The following is a 17,290-nucleotide window of genomic DNA, read 5'->3' as shown; positions in this document are numbered from 1 at the left end:
GGCGCCCAGAGACCCCCGGGAAATCCTGGCAGGGAGAAGTCTCTTGGCAGCAGCAGCAGTTCCCCTGGCAGCCCCTTCCCAGCCCCACGCCAACACCGGGGAGACAAAGGCGGGAGCTGCAGCTGGCGGGGGGCTGCGAAGGGTCTGCCGGAGGAACGGCACTGTGCCCGCCGGCTGCTTCCCTCGCGGGATCTCCTGGGGCCGGGCGCGGGGGCCCTGGGCTCGGCCACCGGCCAGGCAAGCCCTGGGGAGGCGTTCGCTCTGCCCGCAGCTTCATCTCCAAGCAGTTTTTCTGAGCTCAGAGTCTTGTTTCTGAAAACTTCAGTACTTTCTCCGATCTGCACCTCTATCTAAATACAAGCTCAGATCAACAGGGTCATTTCACAGTGAAACCGCTCTTAACACTCGTGTAAAATCATCTGGGTTTGTATAACGTGACCAATATGAAATATTCCAACCTGTAAAGGAAATCAAATACATCTATTTCTAACACATTTCTCTGCGTAGAGAAAACAGGCGACTGTGATTGTTTATGATCATGCTTGCTTTTTGGCCCTTGTCCGTGGAAAATCTCTGCTCATTTCTTACTTCTGCATCTTTTCCCTTCTGGCATCTCCTCATCCCATCGCATTCCCTCCGTTTCTAGTTTTTATATGTTCTTCATTAAACTGCCGTCCACGTGACTGCCTTTGCCGATTGCTTGTCTTGGCCTATTCAGGAGAAAAAGGCCTATAAAAACAGGCCGAGCTTGGATGATGGTCCTGTATCTCGGGGAGGGGGGGATGCTGCCAACCGCTTCCTGATGAAAACAGGCTGCTTTGTTCCAGAAAATGAAAGAGATCCTGGAGCAGAGCAGGCTCCCGCCTGCCCTCAGTGCCCTGCTGTGCTCTGTGGCTGCCGGTGCTCCCCGGGGCAGGCGGGCTCTGTTTCTTGGAGAGGGTGGGATGGGCTCCCCACCAGCCAGAGTAAATCCAGGGGCACTTGGGAGCCCTGATGGCTGCGAGGCTGCTGGAAGCGGAGCCATGGGCTGGGAATGGGCGGAAAGGCTGAGTCCTCCTCCTTGTCCTTATTCAGTAATGCCTGGCACCAAGCGGCCATGTAGGGCTGCTGGCCTTGCAGCTTCTGCGTTGGATCGTTCCTGTGCCGGAGGCTCTGTGTGTGCCGCAAACTCTGCCCTGAGCCGGTTCCTCCAGCTCTGTCTGCCTGGGGGCTCTTTCTGGCGGCCGGCGGGACAGTGGCTCTGCAGACAGCTCGTAGTGGGACGGTGGCCCGGAACCCACCTCTTTGGTCCCGTTTTGACTCGCAGCTACTGAGGGGTCCCCGGTGCTGCCGCTGGCATCTCCTGCTGCTCTGCCTGCCCTCCCTCTGCCCCGGGACGGATTGCTGCTCTGCGTCCAAAGGTCTTCCGCCTGCCGCTTGCCCTCCTGCACGCCTGCTCCCCATGCACCTGGCGTGCACCTGCTTTCTGCAGCCCCTGGCCCCTGCGTTGCTGCTCGGGGGCTCAGACCCACACTCCGCGTCCGCCCACCGCCACCGGTTCCCTCCTGGGGACGCCCGGGTAGAGTCCAGCGCCGCTGCCCGCGCTTTGCGGAAGACCCCCCGGCAGCGATTTGAGAAGGGGAACACGGCGCTTCAAGACCACCAGAAATTCACCGTCGTGGGTTGGGCTGTCGCAGGGAGCAGCCGGGCCGGGCCGGCCCCGCGGCGTCCCCCCAGCCCCGGGAACAAAGGGCCGCCTGTGCCCCGGCCCCGCGGCACCCGCCCGGGGAAATCCGCCCTTAAGCCGGCTCAGGCGCCATGTCCCGGCGCCAGCCACGCCGCGGCCCGGGCAGACGTGCTTTCTGAGCGGGCAGCCGGGGCCGGGGGCGCTGCCCTCCCGCCCCGCAGCGCCGGGGCGAACGCCGCGGCCCGGCCGGCGCCAGGCACCGGGCAGCTGCGCAGCGACGTCTCCTGGGCCTTGGAGGGGGGCGCCGCGGGGGTCTCGCCGCCCTGCCCCGCTCCCCTGCCTGGCCCCACGGCCCGGCCCTGGCCCCTGCCCCACAGGGGAGGGTCGGCCGGGGGGGGGGTGTGTGTGTGCAGGGGGGGCGCCGGGCCGCGCGGTCTCCTAGCAACATCGCCCCGCCCCCACGCCGCCCCCTGCTCCCCCCCGCTGCTCCCCGCACCGCCCCATGACGCGGCGGAGGGAGCGCGGCCCATTGGCCGGGCCGGGACACTCGCGGTGACGCGCGGCGGGGCGGGGCCAGGGGGTGACACGTCGGACGGCGGCGCCGCCAGCGGCAGCGGCAGCCGGAGCCGCCCCCGGTCCCGTCCGCGTCCCCGCCATGCGGCTGTCGCTGGTGCTGTCGGTGCTGCGGCCCGCCGGGCCGGTGGCCATCGGCGTCTCGCTGGGCTTCACCCTCAGCCTGCTCAGCGTCACCTGGGTGGAGGAGCCCTGCGGGCCGCGCCCCGCCGCCCGCACGCGCCCCGACAGCGGCCCCGCGCCGCCCCCCGGCCCCGGCAACACCAACGGCAACGCGGCGCGCAGGCCCAACGCCGTGCCCGCCGGGCTGGGCACCGACAGCTGGGAGCCCCGCGTCGTGCCCTACCGCCCGCCCAGCCCCGGCAGGGCCGCCAAGAAGGCCGTCAGGTGCGGGGGGCCGGGGCGGGCCCGGGGGGGAGCGGGGCCCCCGCGGCACCGTCGGCGGAAGGGCCGCCAGCGCTAACTGGGCTTTGGATGGGAGTAGCTGCGGCCGAGCGCTGGGGTGCCCGGCTGTGGGCGTGTGTCTGCCGGGCCGGTGCTGGGGGGCTTTACAGGTGACCCGACAACGTGCTTCCCCCCACCTGCAGCCACCCAGGGCCGCAGCTGGACTTTCCTCACTGCAAGCACCTTTCCCTGCTGCTTCCCTTTCTCCCCTTCGCCTCCCCTCCTTCTCCTTACCCCCCTGCCCCTGCCTGCCTCGGGAGCACCCGGAAGGGCCTCGTGCCCACGCTGCTGCTTGCTGTGCAAAGGTTGCCTGCTGCAGCATGTGCAGCCGGGCACCCTGCCCCGGCCCCTCTCCTGCCCTGCCCGAGCAGGGACCCCTCCCGCGGTGGCATGTCCCCTCCCAACACTGCAAACTGCAGCTCTGCTCCAGGGCCGGCTGCGGCCCATCCTGGCGGCCCGGATGACAGGGAGCAGGCAGTGAAAGGGCCTCCTTGTCCCGGCGAGGCGGTGGGCGGACGGAGGGGGCTGAATGGGGCTAGTGTGTGCCAGGCGGCGGCTGGGGGGGGGTGTTGCTTCCTGCCGCTGCACCGGGCTGGGAGAGTTGAACCTGAAAGTCATTGTGAGTGGGGCAGCTGGGGGCCGCAGCCAGGAGGGGGACGCAGCCGGCCCCATGCTGGCTTCAGCCACCCCAGCGAGGCCTGCCTTCCCTGGGGAGGGCAGCACAGGCTCTCCTGCCTGCCTGCCTGCTCGAGAGAGCAGCGTGTCTGGCAGGGGCAGCGGGAAGGTGCTTCCCAGCTCAGCTGTCCCGGCAGCATAGTGGGGTGCCTGGTGGGTCATGTCCCCACTAGAGCTGGGGTGTGCAGCCCTGTTTCCCTCCTTTAGCTGTGCTCAGCCTTTTGCAAGCCTCTGGTTTGAGTCGGGCTGGCTGGCTTATGGAAAAGGAGGGTCCCCCGTTGCGTCAGGATGGGGGAGGCCTCAGCAGAGTGCTCTGTTGTGCCCCTGGCCCGGGTGTAGTGGCAGCTGGTGCTGCTGAGGTGGTCTTGCATGTGTGATTGAAGCCTGAGAGCAGTTCCTGCAGAGGACCTGAGGTCGATGCCATTGTGGGGGACAGGGAGGGTGCAGGCCAAGGTGGGGTGCGGTGCCCCAGGGACAGATGTTCTCTTCCTCCTGCAGGACCCGGTACATCAGCACGGAGCTGGGTATGCGGCAGCGGCTCTTCGTGGGTGTGCTGACCTCCAAGAGCACGCTGAACACGCTGGGGGTGGCTGTCAACCGCACGCTGGCCCACCGCCTGGAGCGCCTGGTGTACTTCACAGGCACGCGGGGCCGCAAGGTGCCCCATGGCATGACGGTGGTGACGCACAGCGACGAGCGACCCATCTGGAACATGTACCAGACTGTCAGGTACCTTCTGGACCACTACGTGAATGACTTCGACTGGTTCTTCCTGGTGCAGGACGATACCTACACGGAGGCACACCGCATCAGCCGCCTGGTCGCCCACCTCAGCATTGACACCCACCTCTACCTGGGTCGCCCGGAGGAGTTCATCGGCGGGGACACTGAGGGACGCTACTGCTACGGGGGTTTTGGCTACCTGCTATCCCGCAGCCTCCTCCTGCTCCTGCAGCAGCACCTGGAGAGCTGCCGCAATGACATCCTCAGTGCCCGGCCCGATGAGTGGCTGGGCCGCTGCATCATCGACTACACGTCTGTCAACTGTGCTGAGGAGCACGAGGTAGGTCCCGTGGCAGAGATGTCCTCCAGGAGCCTGATCCTGGTCCAGTGTGTTTCCCTGCCCCCTCAGGGGCTCCTAGGGCCTGGGGGACCAGCCCTTGTGTCCTGTCGTCCTTTGAGCTTGCTGTGCTGGCAGCCGGTGGGGTGGGAGCACGGGTTGGGGCCGACCATGACTTGTCTTTCCTGGCTGGTGCAGGGCCTACGTTACCACTACTTTGAGTTGGGGAAGAAAGCGGACCCTGAGCGGGAGACCGACCTCCGTTTCCAGAGTGCCTTCACCGTCCATCCTGTGCTGGATCCCCTCCAGATGTATCAGCTGCACAAGTACTTTGCGCAGGTGGAGCTAGAGAGGACGTACCAGGAGATCCAGCAGCTCCAGGTGAGACCTGGCTTGGCTGGGAGGGTAAAGGCTCCTCCTGTCATCCCTGGGGGCTTTCTGGTCTCTCTGTGTCACCTTTCCACTCTAACATGAGGGTTTTCCACCTGGACCTGCTGTGGGACAGGATCAGCTGAGCCTGTGCGGCTGCAGGGGCAGCGGTGCTGGCTGGAGAGCAGCTTTGGACCCGAATGGGTCCTGGAGCTGCAGTGGTGGTTCAGGGTGATGGAGCCAGCGGGGTGCTGAGGTCCTCCAGCAAAGGCCGGGGAGGGTGGGAGAGGGCGCGGATCCTGCCGATGGAGGTGGCGTGCCATATTCAGGGTGCTGTTCAGAGGAAATCTGAGGTGTTGGACAGGAGTCAGGCTGAAGGCAGAGTTGTTCTGGCACTGCTCTTTGGGCCAGGAGGGGCCAGTCTCTGAGGATCGGGAATCAGCTTGCCTGCAGCCAGAGCTGGAAGGCCTACCTGCGCCTGCCTTGGCTCTCACTCCTCCATCTCTCCTCTTGCAGCTGGAGATCCAGAATGCAAGCAGCCTGTCTGCTGATGGGGACCACGGTGCCACATGGCCCATTGGCATCCCACCCCCCTTCCAGCCCAAAACCCGCTTCGAGGTGCTGCGTTGGGACTACTTCACGGAGGAGCAGGTCTATGCCTGCGTGGACGGCTCGCCCAAGTGCGAGCTGCGTGGCGTGGACCTGGCAGATGTAGCCGACGTGGTGGCCGCAGCAATGGAGGAGCTGAACCGCAAGTACCAGCCAGTGCTCCACATCCACAAGCAGCAGTTGGTGAACGGGTACCGGCGATTTGACCCCACACGTGGCATGGAGTACACGCTGGACCTCCAGGTGGAGGTGGTCACCCAGAAGGGGCACAGCCGCTCCGTCACCAAGCGCGTGCACCTGGTGCGGCCCCTCAGCGAGGTGGAGATCATCCCTATGCCCTACGTGACAGAGGCCAGCCGCATCAATGTCATCCTGCCGCTGACGGCCCATGACCGGGACCACGCTGCCCGTTTTTTGGAGGCTTATGCAGCAGCCGCCTTTGAGAGCAGCGAGAATGCGGTGCTCACCTTCCTCTTCATCTATGACCCCTTTGAGGCCCAGCAGGTGACCCAGAATGACATCTTTGCCCCTGTGAAGGCCCAGATCACCGAGTACGAGCGCAAGTATGCAGAGGTGAAAATCCCGTGGATCAGCGTCAAGACGGACGCACCCTCCCAAATCAAGGTCATGGACATCATCTCCAAGAAGCATCCCGTGGACACACTTTTCTTTGTAGCTGGCGTGGGGACGGAGGTCACCATCGACTTCCTGAACCGTTGCCGGATGAACACCATCAACAACTGGCAGGTCTTCTTCCCCATCCACTTCCAGGGCTACAACCCTGCCATCGCTTACCACAACCAGGTGCCACCTGCCACGCTGGACCTGCTGCGGGATGCGGGACGCTTTGACCGCGATGTCTTCCATGAAGCCTGCTTCTACAACGCTGACTACATGGCAGCACGCACCCACATGGCAGATGACGTGCAGGAGAACGAGGACATCCTGGAGACCCTGGACATCTACGACATGTTCATCAAGTACTCCAACCTCCATGTCTTCCGGGCTGTGGAGCCCGCCCTGCTGCAGCACTACCGGCACCAGGCCTGCAACCCCCGGCTCAGTGAGGAGATCTATCACCGCTGCATGCAGAGCAGCCTGGAGGGTGTAGGCTCTCGCTCCCAGCTGGCCATGGTGCTTTTTGAGCAGGAGCAGGGGAACAGCACCTGAACTCTGGGGCGCGGAGGGACTGGCCCTGCCCTGCCGTGCCTGCCTGCCCACCTCACCTCTTCTGCTGCCCAAATCTGTCTTCCTCCTCCCGGCAGCTGCAGTGTTCGCCGGTGCCCGAACTCTTGACTTGCCCCGCTGGGGCTGCCCAGGCCGGGGTCTGCTGGCCTGGGGTGCCCAGGTCCTTCTGGAGCAGCTGCGGCTGTGCAGACCCCGGGGTGAGGTGGGGTCGGAGTTGCCGAGCTGTGAGCCGGAACACCCGGCTTCTCATCTGAGAGCTGCTGGCCGCCGGCCCCATCCCTCCGTCCTGGCCCCGCTACCCAGCGGGGAGGTGATGGGTTGCCCTGTCCTTTGCTGTCCTGCCTCAACCGGGGGCACACGGAGCCCAAGGCCCTCCTGCTGCAGGCCATGACTGCCACGGGGCTGGGGGTGATCCTGCGTGGCTCACCCAGCGCCCCGGGACAGGGCTGCGCCCCTTGCTCCTTTGGTGCATCAGCCCGGTCGTGCAGGGACAGTGGGATGGGGCACGTCCCACCCCGAAAGAGCAAAAAGGAGGTTGGTTTTGGGGTTTTGCCACTTGGCAATGAACCGTAGCACTCCTGGCAAGTTGGGGTGGGGGATCCTGGCCCCAGGAGCCAGTGGGCACAGGGGGTGCTGGAGGGGATCCTGCTGTATTCACATACCGTGAGCTGCTCCCCATGGGAACCGTGACCCAGGCCACTTCGGCCTTCGCAGTATCGATAGGACGTCGGAGGTCGCAGCCCTCGGACGAGAGCCTCCCAACAGAGGTGGGAGCCCTCCCCCCTGCGGGGCCACCCTCAGGGGTGGGGGACGTGGTGCCCGGCTTGGTGGGCACAGCAGAGGGTTTGGCTGCGCATCTCCTAAGGAGAAAGCGACTGAGGAGCCGCTCTCTGCTCCTGGTTTGTATTTAATAGTGGGGAGAGGAAGGGGGGGGTGCGTTTACACTAATAAAACAGAGAGATGAACTGGTGGGTCTGGCTGATTCTTCCCCTGGGCATCTCTGGCCATCCCCCCGGGGGTCTGCATGGCAGTAGGTGTTGGCTGCTTGTACAAAGCCTGGCTGCAGCTGGCTGGACTGCTTCCTTGCAGAGATGCTGCTTTCCCCAAGCCACCTGCAGCATCCTCTGCCTGAGCTGGGAGATGACTGCCTGTCCTTAGTGAGGCCGGGGGAGCCCATCGGCTTAGGGACAGGCCAAGCAGACACTTGGAAATATCAGCTTGAACCCCTGGGGGCTCACAGCAGGAGTCGTGGGCCTCCTCTGATGCCCACTGTCCCTGGGGCCATCCTGCTGTCACCTCCTGCTACCAGTCACTTGGTGGTGTAGCAGGATGTTGAGCCCCTTGCTGCAGGAAGCTCCGGTGCCTTTGTGCAGCACGCAGAGCTCTGGGCAATGCCCTGTCTTTCTTGGTGCTGTAAATTCATGATCCTGCTGACCAGGTTTACAGCCCTCCTCAGCCCTGGCTGCGGGTGGAAAAGCACTGTGGTGAGGGGCTGGTGCAGCCGCGTGTCCTCCCACACATGCTGTCCCCCTAACAGCCTTTGTGGGCTGTACATGGGTACCGGGGGACCCCTGGCCCACGTCAGAGCAGAGGTTGGGTGGCCAAGTGGGATGAGCTCTGCCCTCCAGCATCTGGGATTAGCTCCAAAGGAAGCTCCTGGGCCAGAAACCGCATCTGAGCACTGTGTTGAATCGTTACTCTCTGGGTTGGTTTCACCCTTTTTTCAGGCTGTTTTGCATCTCAGGGCTTCTCAACTGCTTGTGGTTTCCAGTTCCCCGCTGCCATGGTGCTGGGTCGAGCAGAGCACCATGGTCTTGCCCCAGACTGTCTCACCACCTGCAGCTCCTATTTGCAGTATGAGAAGCAGGGACTGTGTCCCCTGCCCATGCTGCCCGCTCCAGGCATGATTTTCATGGATCTGCGTGCTCTTCCCACCAGTCCTTTGGTCATCATGTTTTGCTTGTTCATGAAACACCCGTATCAAAGAGATATCCCCAAGAAAAGTAACTGAACCTACTCGCTGTTTGTTAACCAGGTTGCTCGTGCTCAGCGAAACTCATGGAAAGCCCCTGGGCTGTGTGGCATGCCTTCCCCAAAGATACCTCATTCATATATCCTGCTCCAGTCTTCGTATCCACAGTGTGGGAGCGTATGTGTTTAAATATAATTTTATTATATTTCAGACGATAACAGTTAGCTTGCTCTGAGTATTTCTATTTTTGATCTTCCCTGAGCGCATCCTTAATTCCCTTTAAATGTGAATCTGGGACAGAGGGAGCGACGCAGATGCAGGCGCGTTACGGATACATTTCTCCTCCAAAAAGCAGACCGAGGAGCCGGATGTGATTAGGTGTTAGAAGAGTATCCAAATGGTAACAAAGCAAACTGGCTTAAAATCAAGTTGGCTGCGAAAAGAAATGCTGAATTGTTATTCAGTTGTCACAAGATGGTCTAGATAGAGTTGCTCTTGTTTTCTCTTTGCTGTTTGCTCAGTTAGACCTATTTGCATACCTAACGCTCCACACTATCAACACCTACAAAGCCCCCCCTGCGCCAGCATATCTACAAGCAAGTGACAGTCTCGGGGGCACTCCCAGCACAGTTATTGCTCCCTTTTAAAAGGCAGCTGGCAGTGTTTGAAGCTTCTTTGGTGTTTGCCAAGTTATTTGCAGCATTGCAACATGCTGAACCCCCCCTCTTGCCTGTGCAGGGCTGGCAGGTGCAGGCAGGGTGCTGGACTAGGACGGTGACAGCCTTGAAAGAGGCAGGGAGGAGCAGCCCCAGGTGCTGACGTGGGCAGCTGAGCAGACAGGGACTTTCTGCAATCCCTGTTCAGGTTTGACCGGTACTTCCGTACAATGTGCCGATTTTTGCACAGACATGGTTGCAGAGGCAGAGTGGTGAAAGAGCAATTTTCCCAACGGGGCAGGACAAAACACATGTCTGCTGCCCATAGACTTCTGCTTCCCTTGAGAAAATTTTCTAAAAGCGTTACTGGCTCACCACAGCCTTCAAGAAGAGCAACGCAAGTTCCTCTTGCGGAGTTTTTTGAAAGAGGCCGGTTCAGAGCAAAGCACTCTGAAGCACGAGAGGGCCGGCTGGGCACACCGGGGCTGCGCAGGCACCTCCCTCCCCTCTCCTTCCTGCACCATGACAAAGAAAGGGACTTAAACGGGGGAAAACCCAAGCTGCTGCTCTGCTGTTCTGCCCCCCCCCAGATTTGTTCCCCCAGTGTGGTCATGGAGGTGCCTCTCTGCAAATGCAGCAGCAAGCCTCCAAGTGGGGAATGCAAAACCTGCTTCTCTAGCCCTGCTTTGGTCGCTTCTGGCTGTGCTAAACCCTGTGGCAGAGTTACTTCAGCCCTGTCAATGTTAATCAGCTCGATAGCTGACCTTTAGGAGGATGCAGGAAGCATGGCAGTGCCAGGAGGGGGCTGGAGGGCAAGGGGGAGCACAGTGCCCTTTTGTCCCTGGGCTTTTCTTGGGAAGGGGCCAGCAGTGCCTTGCTGCCTGTCCCACAGGAGCAGCTCTGCCAGGCGCAGAGGGGGACCCAACCCCGGCAAACATTTCCACCTGGCCGCAAGCAAAGGCAGGAGAAGCTGCACTGCTTAAGGAGGAGGAGGCAGGGAGATGCTGGGCTTTGCCTGTGCCCAATGCCCCGGGTTGCAGGCCAATGCCCTGCCGAGCCTCTCCGGAGCGTGCGGGGGCCTTGGCCAGGGGCTTTTCTGGCCAAGCTCGGGGAAATCAGAGCCTTTCGATGAAGGGAGAAACAGCCGTTAGCTGTAAGTGCAGGCAGGGCTGCTGCTGGCGTGTCCCTGCCCACAGGGGATTCCCTGCGCGGGGGTGTCAGCACACCCAGCTATGCCCAGGGACATCCCTTCTGGGGACACACAGCCCCAGCACAGCCAGACTGCAGGAACCCGAAGCTCTGGGGCTGGGGGGAGAGGCAGGCAGCTTGACTGGGTTTTAATTTTGATTGCCTCCTTGGATTTTCCAGCCTGCTTGCCTGCCGGCAGGGGCCAAGCACTGGAAAGCAAGGGCTGTGTGTCCCCTGCCTGGCCCCACCGATGGGCACCGCTGGTCCATTTTCCCAGCAAGGGGGTCGTGGGAAACAGCCAGGAGCAAAGCAGCGAGCTTGGCACACTCGGGTCATCAGGAGATGCTGCGGGTCACTCCTTTCTCCAGGTGTTGCCTGTCACCACCAGCATCTTTGGGCAGGAGGCAATGGGGAGGAGGTGACAGCAGTGAGGCCATGTGTCCTGTTGCACTCTGGGGCTCACTTCCAGCCCCTCCGCTCCCAAGCCAGATGGTTTTTCTTTGAAACGTGGCTTTTCCCTGGGAACAGCAGTAATTGCAGTGTGTGGTGGTGGAGGCATGGTGGGAAGTACCTGAAGAGATGCCTGTCCCATGGGCAGAAGGGATCTTCACTGGCTGCTCCACCCCGGTCACCCCTCCCCGGGGCCGGCACTGGATCCCTCAGGAGCCAAGTCTGCCGGGGTTGTCACCTCCACGGTGACAGGAGCCGTCGCCAGCACAGCTGGTCCTGCCGCTGTTGGGTGTCTGGCGTTTGTCCAGAGGGCTGTGCTCATTAAAATTAAGGGCCTGTTTCACTATAGTGGATCCCCTTTTAATTATGCCCCAGCTATTTCATGTGGCTCATTACAGGCAATTCAAGCAGCGCTGGGCTGGGCGGACGTCACTTTGCAGCCTGGCGAGCCCCGGGTGGCAGTGGCCCCGTCCCTGGGAAGGACCAGACCCCTGGTGGCCCTTGCATGGGCGCAGCATGGGAGGGGGCACCTGGGGGTCACAGCGCTGAGGTTTGGGGCTGGCCCTGCGTGCTAAATCCGGGTCACCCTGCTGGTCCTCCTCAGCCCAGCACCATCTGCACCGGGACATCAGGCACAGTGCAGGCAGGGGGGATGAGGGTGTCACCTCACCCACCCATCCTGTTTGGAGGCGGTGGGAGACCCAACAGGAGGTGTCACCTCCAGGTGCCACCGGGAAGTTGCCAAATTAAAGAACAGAGACGCTGACAGCAGCAGATAAAAATAACTTTGCGTCAAATCTTTGCTAGGTCGCCACTACAGGCATGGGAGCAGAAGGTCTGCACGTACTGCGGGGGCCGCCCCACGGGCAGACGTGTCCCGCGTGGGGGCCTGGCTGTGGGCAGGGGTGTGGGGTGCCACTCCGGCACACAGCGTCCGTGGAGTACCCCCCAAAGCATCCCTAGCCCATGTTTCTGTCCTCCCGTCGGCCCCCCTGCCCTGTGGCAGCTCCCAGGCAGATGAGAGCCTTCCTCCCTGCTGCACCACCTGCTCGAGGCTGATAGAGCCTGGCAGGGCACTGATGGGGTGCCCACCCTGCCCCACGGAGCGATTTGAGGGCTGGTGTACTGCTCTGGTGGCTCCCACTTCTGGTGCCCAGCTGGCACCTGCCTCACCTCTGCCGGCACGAATTGCTGGGAAGCAGACAAGGCTTTCTGCAGGCAGCAACGCAGAGATGCTCGCCTTCAGGTGACTGGGTATGCTGGCTTTTGCGATGCCAAGCATGAGTGCAGAGCTGCAAAGTGCTCCTTGGGTCCCGCCGCCACCTCCCCCAGGTTGGGACCAGCTCCCCCACTTCTCTGCCCCCCCCAGCCCTGCCTGCTGCCCTCAGCCCTGCGGATGCACCCACCCCAGCTCTCGCAGGTGGCTCCGGACCTACTTGTGCCTCTTTATTAGGGAGCGTTTGTACATTTATAAAACAGTGACACACATCTCTCACGTTCACCAGCACAAGGGCGTTCGCGCCGGCCCTCCCGCCGTGGTGCCCATGTTCACCCCGCTCGGGGCTGGCTGCTCCCGCTGGCAGGGAGGGAGCCACATCCTGCACACCCCCCGCCTGCTGCAGGAGACCTTGGTGTAGGGCTGGCTGTCATGGCCGTGGCACGTCCCCAGGCTAAGGCATGACACCCCTCCGGTGACGCTCCTGCTTGCAGGTGGGTGTGGGGGGACCCCATGGAGAGCTGGCACAGGGGGCTCTGAGGGGCTCCCCGGGAAGTACCGCTGTGCCTGCCCTGCTGGGAGGCTTGCTGTGTGTCCCCACTAAGCAGGGGGACATCACGCAACAGGGAGATTGCACCGATGGGGAACGTGTTTCCACGTGGGTCCATATTATGGGGAGGCCGTTGGGCTGCGCGCACCCAGAGCCAGGGCTGTCAGGCACATCACCAGGCTGGTGCTCCGGTCCCTGCCCTGTGTCTCCCACGTGTGGGACCTTGGGGGCTGCAAGGATGATGGCTCCTCCTGCATCTATGGCTTCTGCCACGGCATGGCACGGCAGTGTTCCGTCTGCGGGCACCAGGGATGGGGACCAAACCCGCAGGGCCAGGGGCCACCTGGCTCAACCCCAGCCCCCCCAGAGGTCCCAAACTCCTGCTCTGGGGTCCCCCTCTCTGCTGCGTGTGTGTGTCGAGGGGGGCTTTGCCAGCCTGCCCCCCCTCCTGAGATATTTTGGGGCAGTTTGCCCTGCGCTGGTGTCTGCTACAGTGGAGGGGGAGGAGGCAATGTCCAGTAGGACAGGGGGAGCGCTGTGGGTCCTGCGGTGGGTCCTGCCATCTCGGGGCAGGCAGGAGGGCTGTGGGTGCTGGTCCTGGCCAAGGCTCCAGCCAGCGGGTCAGGCTGTGGCTGTCCGGGCGGTGCTGGGCACGGGGCACCCTCCTAACCGTGTACAGTCTGGGGGAGGCACAGCGGGTGCTCAGCACCCGGGGGGTGGGAGCGTGGCAAGGGGTACGTGCATGGTGCAAAAGAGCAGCGACAGGCAGCGGAGCGAGGGCGAGACCTCCCCTGCACCACCTGGGCTGTGCCGGGCAGCTGCACCGAGGGGTGAGCCGCTTTGGGCAATACCTGGGCAAGGAGAGGATGGGAAGGGCTGGAGGGACACGGTGGACTGCGGGCAGGAGTGGGGGGAGGCAGTAGGTTTGCAGTGCCACAATGACTGGGGTCTGTCAGGGGCCAACACTGGAGTTGGGGGGGGTCACAGTGCAGGGGTCTGGCTGGGAGCAGCGATGAGGGGGCTGCAGCCCTGGCAGGCTGCATGAGGCTGGGGAAGGACGGGCAGATGTTTGGGGGGGCGTCACAGTGGTGGTGGTGCCAGGGGTCAGGGTGGTGCCATGCAGGTGTGGCTGCAGGTGGGGTGTCCCTGGGCTGGCCAGGGGGCCATGCTGCTCAGAGGGGTGCCCTGCAATGCTGCCCTGCCCTGCAGCAGTAAAGTGGGGTGGGTGGTGGTCCCTGGGGCGGAGGGAAGCTGTTCCAGGCACATTTCTCTCCAGGGGGGGACCATGCAGGGCAGAGACCCCCACCCAGGAGAAGTCAGCAGGGGAGGGCTTGGAGGGGTTCAGAGGAACCCCAGCTTACCCCCTGCATGCCCTGCATCACCAGGGCCTCTCTGCCCTCTGCCCTGCACCCCGCTGCTCCCCCAAACCCCCTCAGTGTGCCCGTCCCCCTCCACACCGTGTGCTTGAGATGGGGCCGAGCCCGTGTGCTGGGGGCAAGTGGAGGTGATGGGCAAAAAGGCTGGGGGTCCGCTCCAGTGCCACGGTAGCTCCGGCAGCATTGCTAGGGGCGAACGGCACGTCCGGTCCCGCCGGTGGGGTGGGGGAGGTGGGGGCCTGCGCCCACTGCGCCAGGTGCCGCGGTCCCTCTCCATGCGGACGTTTGGGGAGGGGGGTGGCGGGGGGCTGCCCCACCCCCCAGTCCCGAGCTGTCCTAGCAGGCGAAGTCCTCGAAGACGCCCTGGTGAGGGTAGTGGTGGCGGTGATGGTGGTTGGGCAGGATGCCCGCGTTGTAGGCGCCCTCCATGTGCCGGCCCAGCGTCTCGCAGGGGCTCTGCAGAGATGGCAGTCAGTGGGGTGGGTGCAGACCCCATGCACCCTGCCCCCCAGCCCCCAACACAGCCTGTCCCCAGGAGCCTCCCCGGGGGCACCCAGGTCCCTGCCACCCTGGGGCTGCCCCAGCTCTGCAGCCAGAGGTCACCAAACACAGAGCTGCGCTGTCCCTTGCTCTTGGGACAATGTCCCTTCCTCCTGGGGAGGGGGCAGACACTGCCCAGGCCCTCTCCTTGCAGCTCCCTGGGCAGACCTCCACCGTGGGGGTACCTGGTCCTTGAGCTCCTCCAGTCCCAGCGTGGCAATGCTGCCCGAGGGCTTCTTCAGGGGTGGTTTGGAGCGGCGCAGGACCCGGCTCACCCTGTCCCGGATCACCTGGGTGCAGATGGGGGGTCAGCCCTGGACCCGCATGCAGGCAGCACCCCGTGTGTGGGCACCCACACGGAACTGCCTCCTGCTCCCCTGCCTGCCTGGGGGACACAGGGCTGACACTGGGGACAGCATCTCTGCCCACTGCCCACCCCAGTTCTCAGGCCACCGAGGCATGCTGGGGGACCCGTCCTCCTCCCACTGCCTCCTGCTGGGAGCTCCCCAATTTGGGTGTTGTAGGTAGCTCTCTGGGGTAGCCACACACAGCACCCCCTCCCTCAGGAGCCCAGCCCCTGCTCTGCACCTCACCTGCGTGTAGTGGCCCCACTCCCACCACCACGCCACAGCCCCAAGGGCTCAGCGCACCTCGTAGACATAGTCCAGGATCTCCAGGATAGTGAGGATGCTGGCGCCAATGAACAGGCCCATCTGTCCCCCGATGTCCCCTGGGGAGGAGGAGGAGGAGATGGTCACTGGGAGCTGCCGTGCAGACCACTGGGAGCCCAGGGTGGGCCAGCGGGGCTGCAGGCTGTGCCAGGGCTGCTGGACAGAGGGGGACAGTGCGGTCATGGGGACGGGGTCGGCAGGACGGAGGGAGCAGGGGATGTGTGGGACAGGGGACAGCCGGCAGCATGCCACCCTTCAGCCAGGCTGCGGCTGGCTCCCGCGTCATGTGGTCCCTCCCCAACCAGCCCTATACCCTCCTGGGCTGGGACCCAGATCTCTGCGCCTCGGGGTCCCAGGGGAAGGTGGGGGGAGTCACCGAGAAGCCCAGCAAGGTCGTAGGCTTTCTTCTGCTCAATGGCCTCGTAGTTGAGTGCCTCAAAAAAGATGTCCAGCACCAGGAAGTTCTCCCTGTGGGGACACCATAGAGCTCAGCAAGGAGGGCTGGTCACCAACCCTCCCACCCACACTGCCCCCCAAACCTCGGGACCCTGTCCCCCAGCCCCCCAGCTCCCAGGTGTTCCCAGGTGCTCCCAGGTGCTCCCGGGGCCCTGGCGAGTTGTTCAGGATGGTGCGGTGGGAACATGGAAGGGGCATGTCCCATGTCAGGAGGGACCGTGAGGTGGGGAGCTGCCAGCAGGAGGGCTGGCAGGACACGGATGGGTCGGGGAGATGCTCTAGTCGCAGCCACCCCTGGGCAGAGGATGCTGCAGGGACCGCACGTGGCAGGGCCCGCTCCCCGCACACTGCCAGGAGTTGAATGGGGGTCCCTCAGGTTCCCAGTGTCCCCAGACCGCTGCCCCCCACCCCAGCACACCCCAGTGCCGGCTGCTCACCGGATGTAGGTCTCGTTCTTGTTGTACTTGCGGGCGAGGTAGCGCGCCGAGCCCTTGTTGGGGATGCGCACCATGGAGATCTCCTTGCCGTAGCGCGTCAGGTTGCATGGCGTGGGGCAGCTGCAGCGGTCCTGGCTGTCCTCCACTGCCGCGTCTGGGGGCACGCACCCATTGGCATGGCTGCACCCCCCCCGGCCCCCTCCCCTGGGGCACCCGGCTGGCCCTCAGCTGCCCGCCCACCGCCGCACCTACCCAGCGTGTGGTCAGCACACTCGATGTACACGTTGGGGGTGCAGATGGACTCGTTGCCTGCGGAGAAGCAGCTGGTTGGGGGGGGTGAGTCTGGCCCACTTCTGCCCCCCGCCCTTGACTCGCTCCCCTAAAGACAGTGGGGCAGGGGTGGCCCCTGGGTGCGGAGGGGATGGGTCCTTGGGTGCAGGTTGGCTAGGGCAGGAGTGGCCCCTGGGTGCGGAGGGGATGGGTCCTTGGGTGCAGGTTGGCTAGGGCAGGAGTGGCCCCTGGCTACAAGGCAGACAGGGAAGGGGCTGACCTGGGGTGTAAAGAGGGTAGGACAGGGGCTGACCCAGCGTGCAGAGAGGATGGGGTGGTCCCTGGGTGCAGAGGGATGGGGCAGGTGGGCTCTCGAGTGCAGAAGTACGGGGTGGGAGGGACACTTGAGTGCAGAGGGATGGGGCAGGGGTGATCTTCGCATGCAGGCTGTAGGGGGCTGGGGCAGCCCCAGGTGGGACTGTCAGGGCAGCGGGGTGCCCCCAAGCCGTCATGTGAGCCCCTCACCTGGCATGTGGACCATGCGGCAGTGGCAGCTCCGCACCACAGCCTCCTTCTCACACTGCAGGCGGCAGGCAGCAATGCTGTAGGTGTCGTAGCCGGGGAGCATCTGCTCCCCCTGCACGCTGGCCCGGCAGTTCCCCCACGGCTGCGGCAGGTAGGTGAGCTGCCAGGGTGAGAGGGGCAATCGCTGCAGGGCCGTGCCAGGCTGGGTGCCTGCAGGCACCTCCCCAGGGGCTGTGGGGCATCCTGCCTTACCCGCTGCTCCTGGCAGGACACGAAGGTCTGGAAGCCGGGCGAGACACCGAAGCCCAGCTGATGGATGTAGGGCGGCTCATCCTGGCTGTGGATCTGGACTCGGATGCCAGCTTCGAATGACGTCTCATCTGTGGGAGAAGGCCAGAG

At 63.7% G+C, this 17,290-nt stretch overlaps 2 protein-coding genes across 4 annotated transcripts in view; one reads left to right on the top strand and one right to left on the bottom strand.

Annotated features, from left to right (window-relative positions):
* The first annotated feature begins 2,321 nt into the window (after positions 1-2,321).
* On the top strand, positions 2,322-6,731 carry CHPF (chondroitin polymerizing factor). Of its 3 annotated transcripts, XM_059820118.1 has the most exons (5): positions 2,322-2,482; positions 2,561-2,626; positions 3,857-4,421; positions 4,617-4,799; positions 5,304-6,731. In XM_059820118.1, the coding sequence occupies exons 1-5, from the start codon at positions 2,322-2,324 to the stop codon at positions 6,564-6,566; spliced, it is 2,238 nt and encodes a 745-aa protein (XP_059676101.1). In that variant the 3' UTR covers positions 6,567-6,731. The 3 variants fall into 3 exon arrangements, with proteins under 3 accessions (XP_059676101.1, XP_059676102.1, XP_059676100.1); XM_059820119.1 differs by lacking the exon at positions 4,617-4,799; XM_059820117.1 differs by having other exon boundaries at positions 2,322-2,626.
* Positions 6,732-14,328: 7,597 nt separating this feature from the next.
* The window catches only part of ASIC4 (acid sensing ion channel subunit family member 4), a 28,224-nt gene continuing 25,262 nt past the window's right edge, over positions 14,329-17,290 (bottom strand). Inside the window, exons 3-10 of the mRNA XM_059820120.1 lie at positions 17,144-17,271; positions 16,892-17,051; positions 16,326-16,405; positions 16,097-16,227; positions 15,580-15,671; positions 15,183-15,262; positions 14,718-14,822; positions 14,329-14,448 (exon numbers count right to left, since the gene is read on the bottom strand). Coding sequence (XP_059676103.1) covers positions 14,329-14,448; positions 14,718-14,822; positions 15,183-15,262; positions 15,580-15,671; positions 16,097-16,227; positions 16,326-16,405; positions 16,892-17,051; positions 17,144-17,271 — 896 coding nt within the window. The remainder of the gene's footprint in view (positions 14,449-14,717; positions 14,823-15,182; positions 15,263-15,579; positions 15,672-16,096; positions 16,228-16,325; positions 16,406-16,891; positions 17,052-17,143; positions 17,272-17,290) is intronic.

The sequence above is a fragment of the Gavia stellata genome, chromosome 8, assembly GCF_030936135.1.
Source record: "Gavia stellata isolate bGavSte3 chromosome 8, bGavSte3.hap2, whole genome shotgun sequence".
In the NCBI taxonomy this organism is placed as follows: domain Eukaryota; kingdom Metazoa; phylum Chordata; class Aves; order Gaviiformes; family Gaviidae; genus Gavia; species Gavia stellata.
This window is presented reverse-complemented; position numbering and strand designations above follow the sequence as displayed.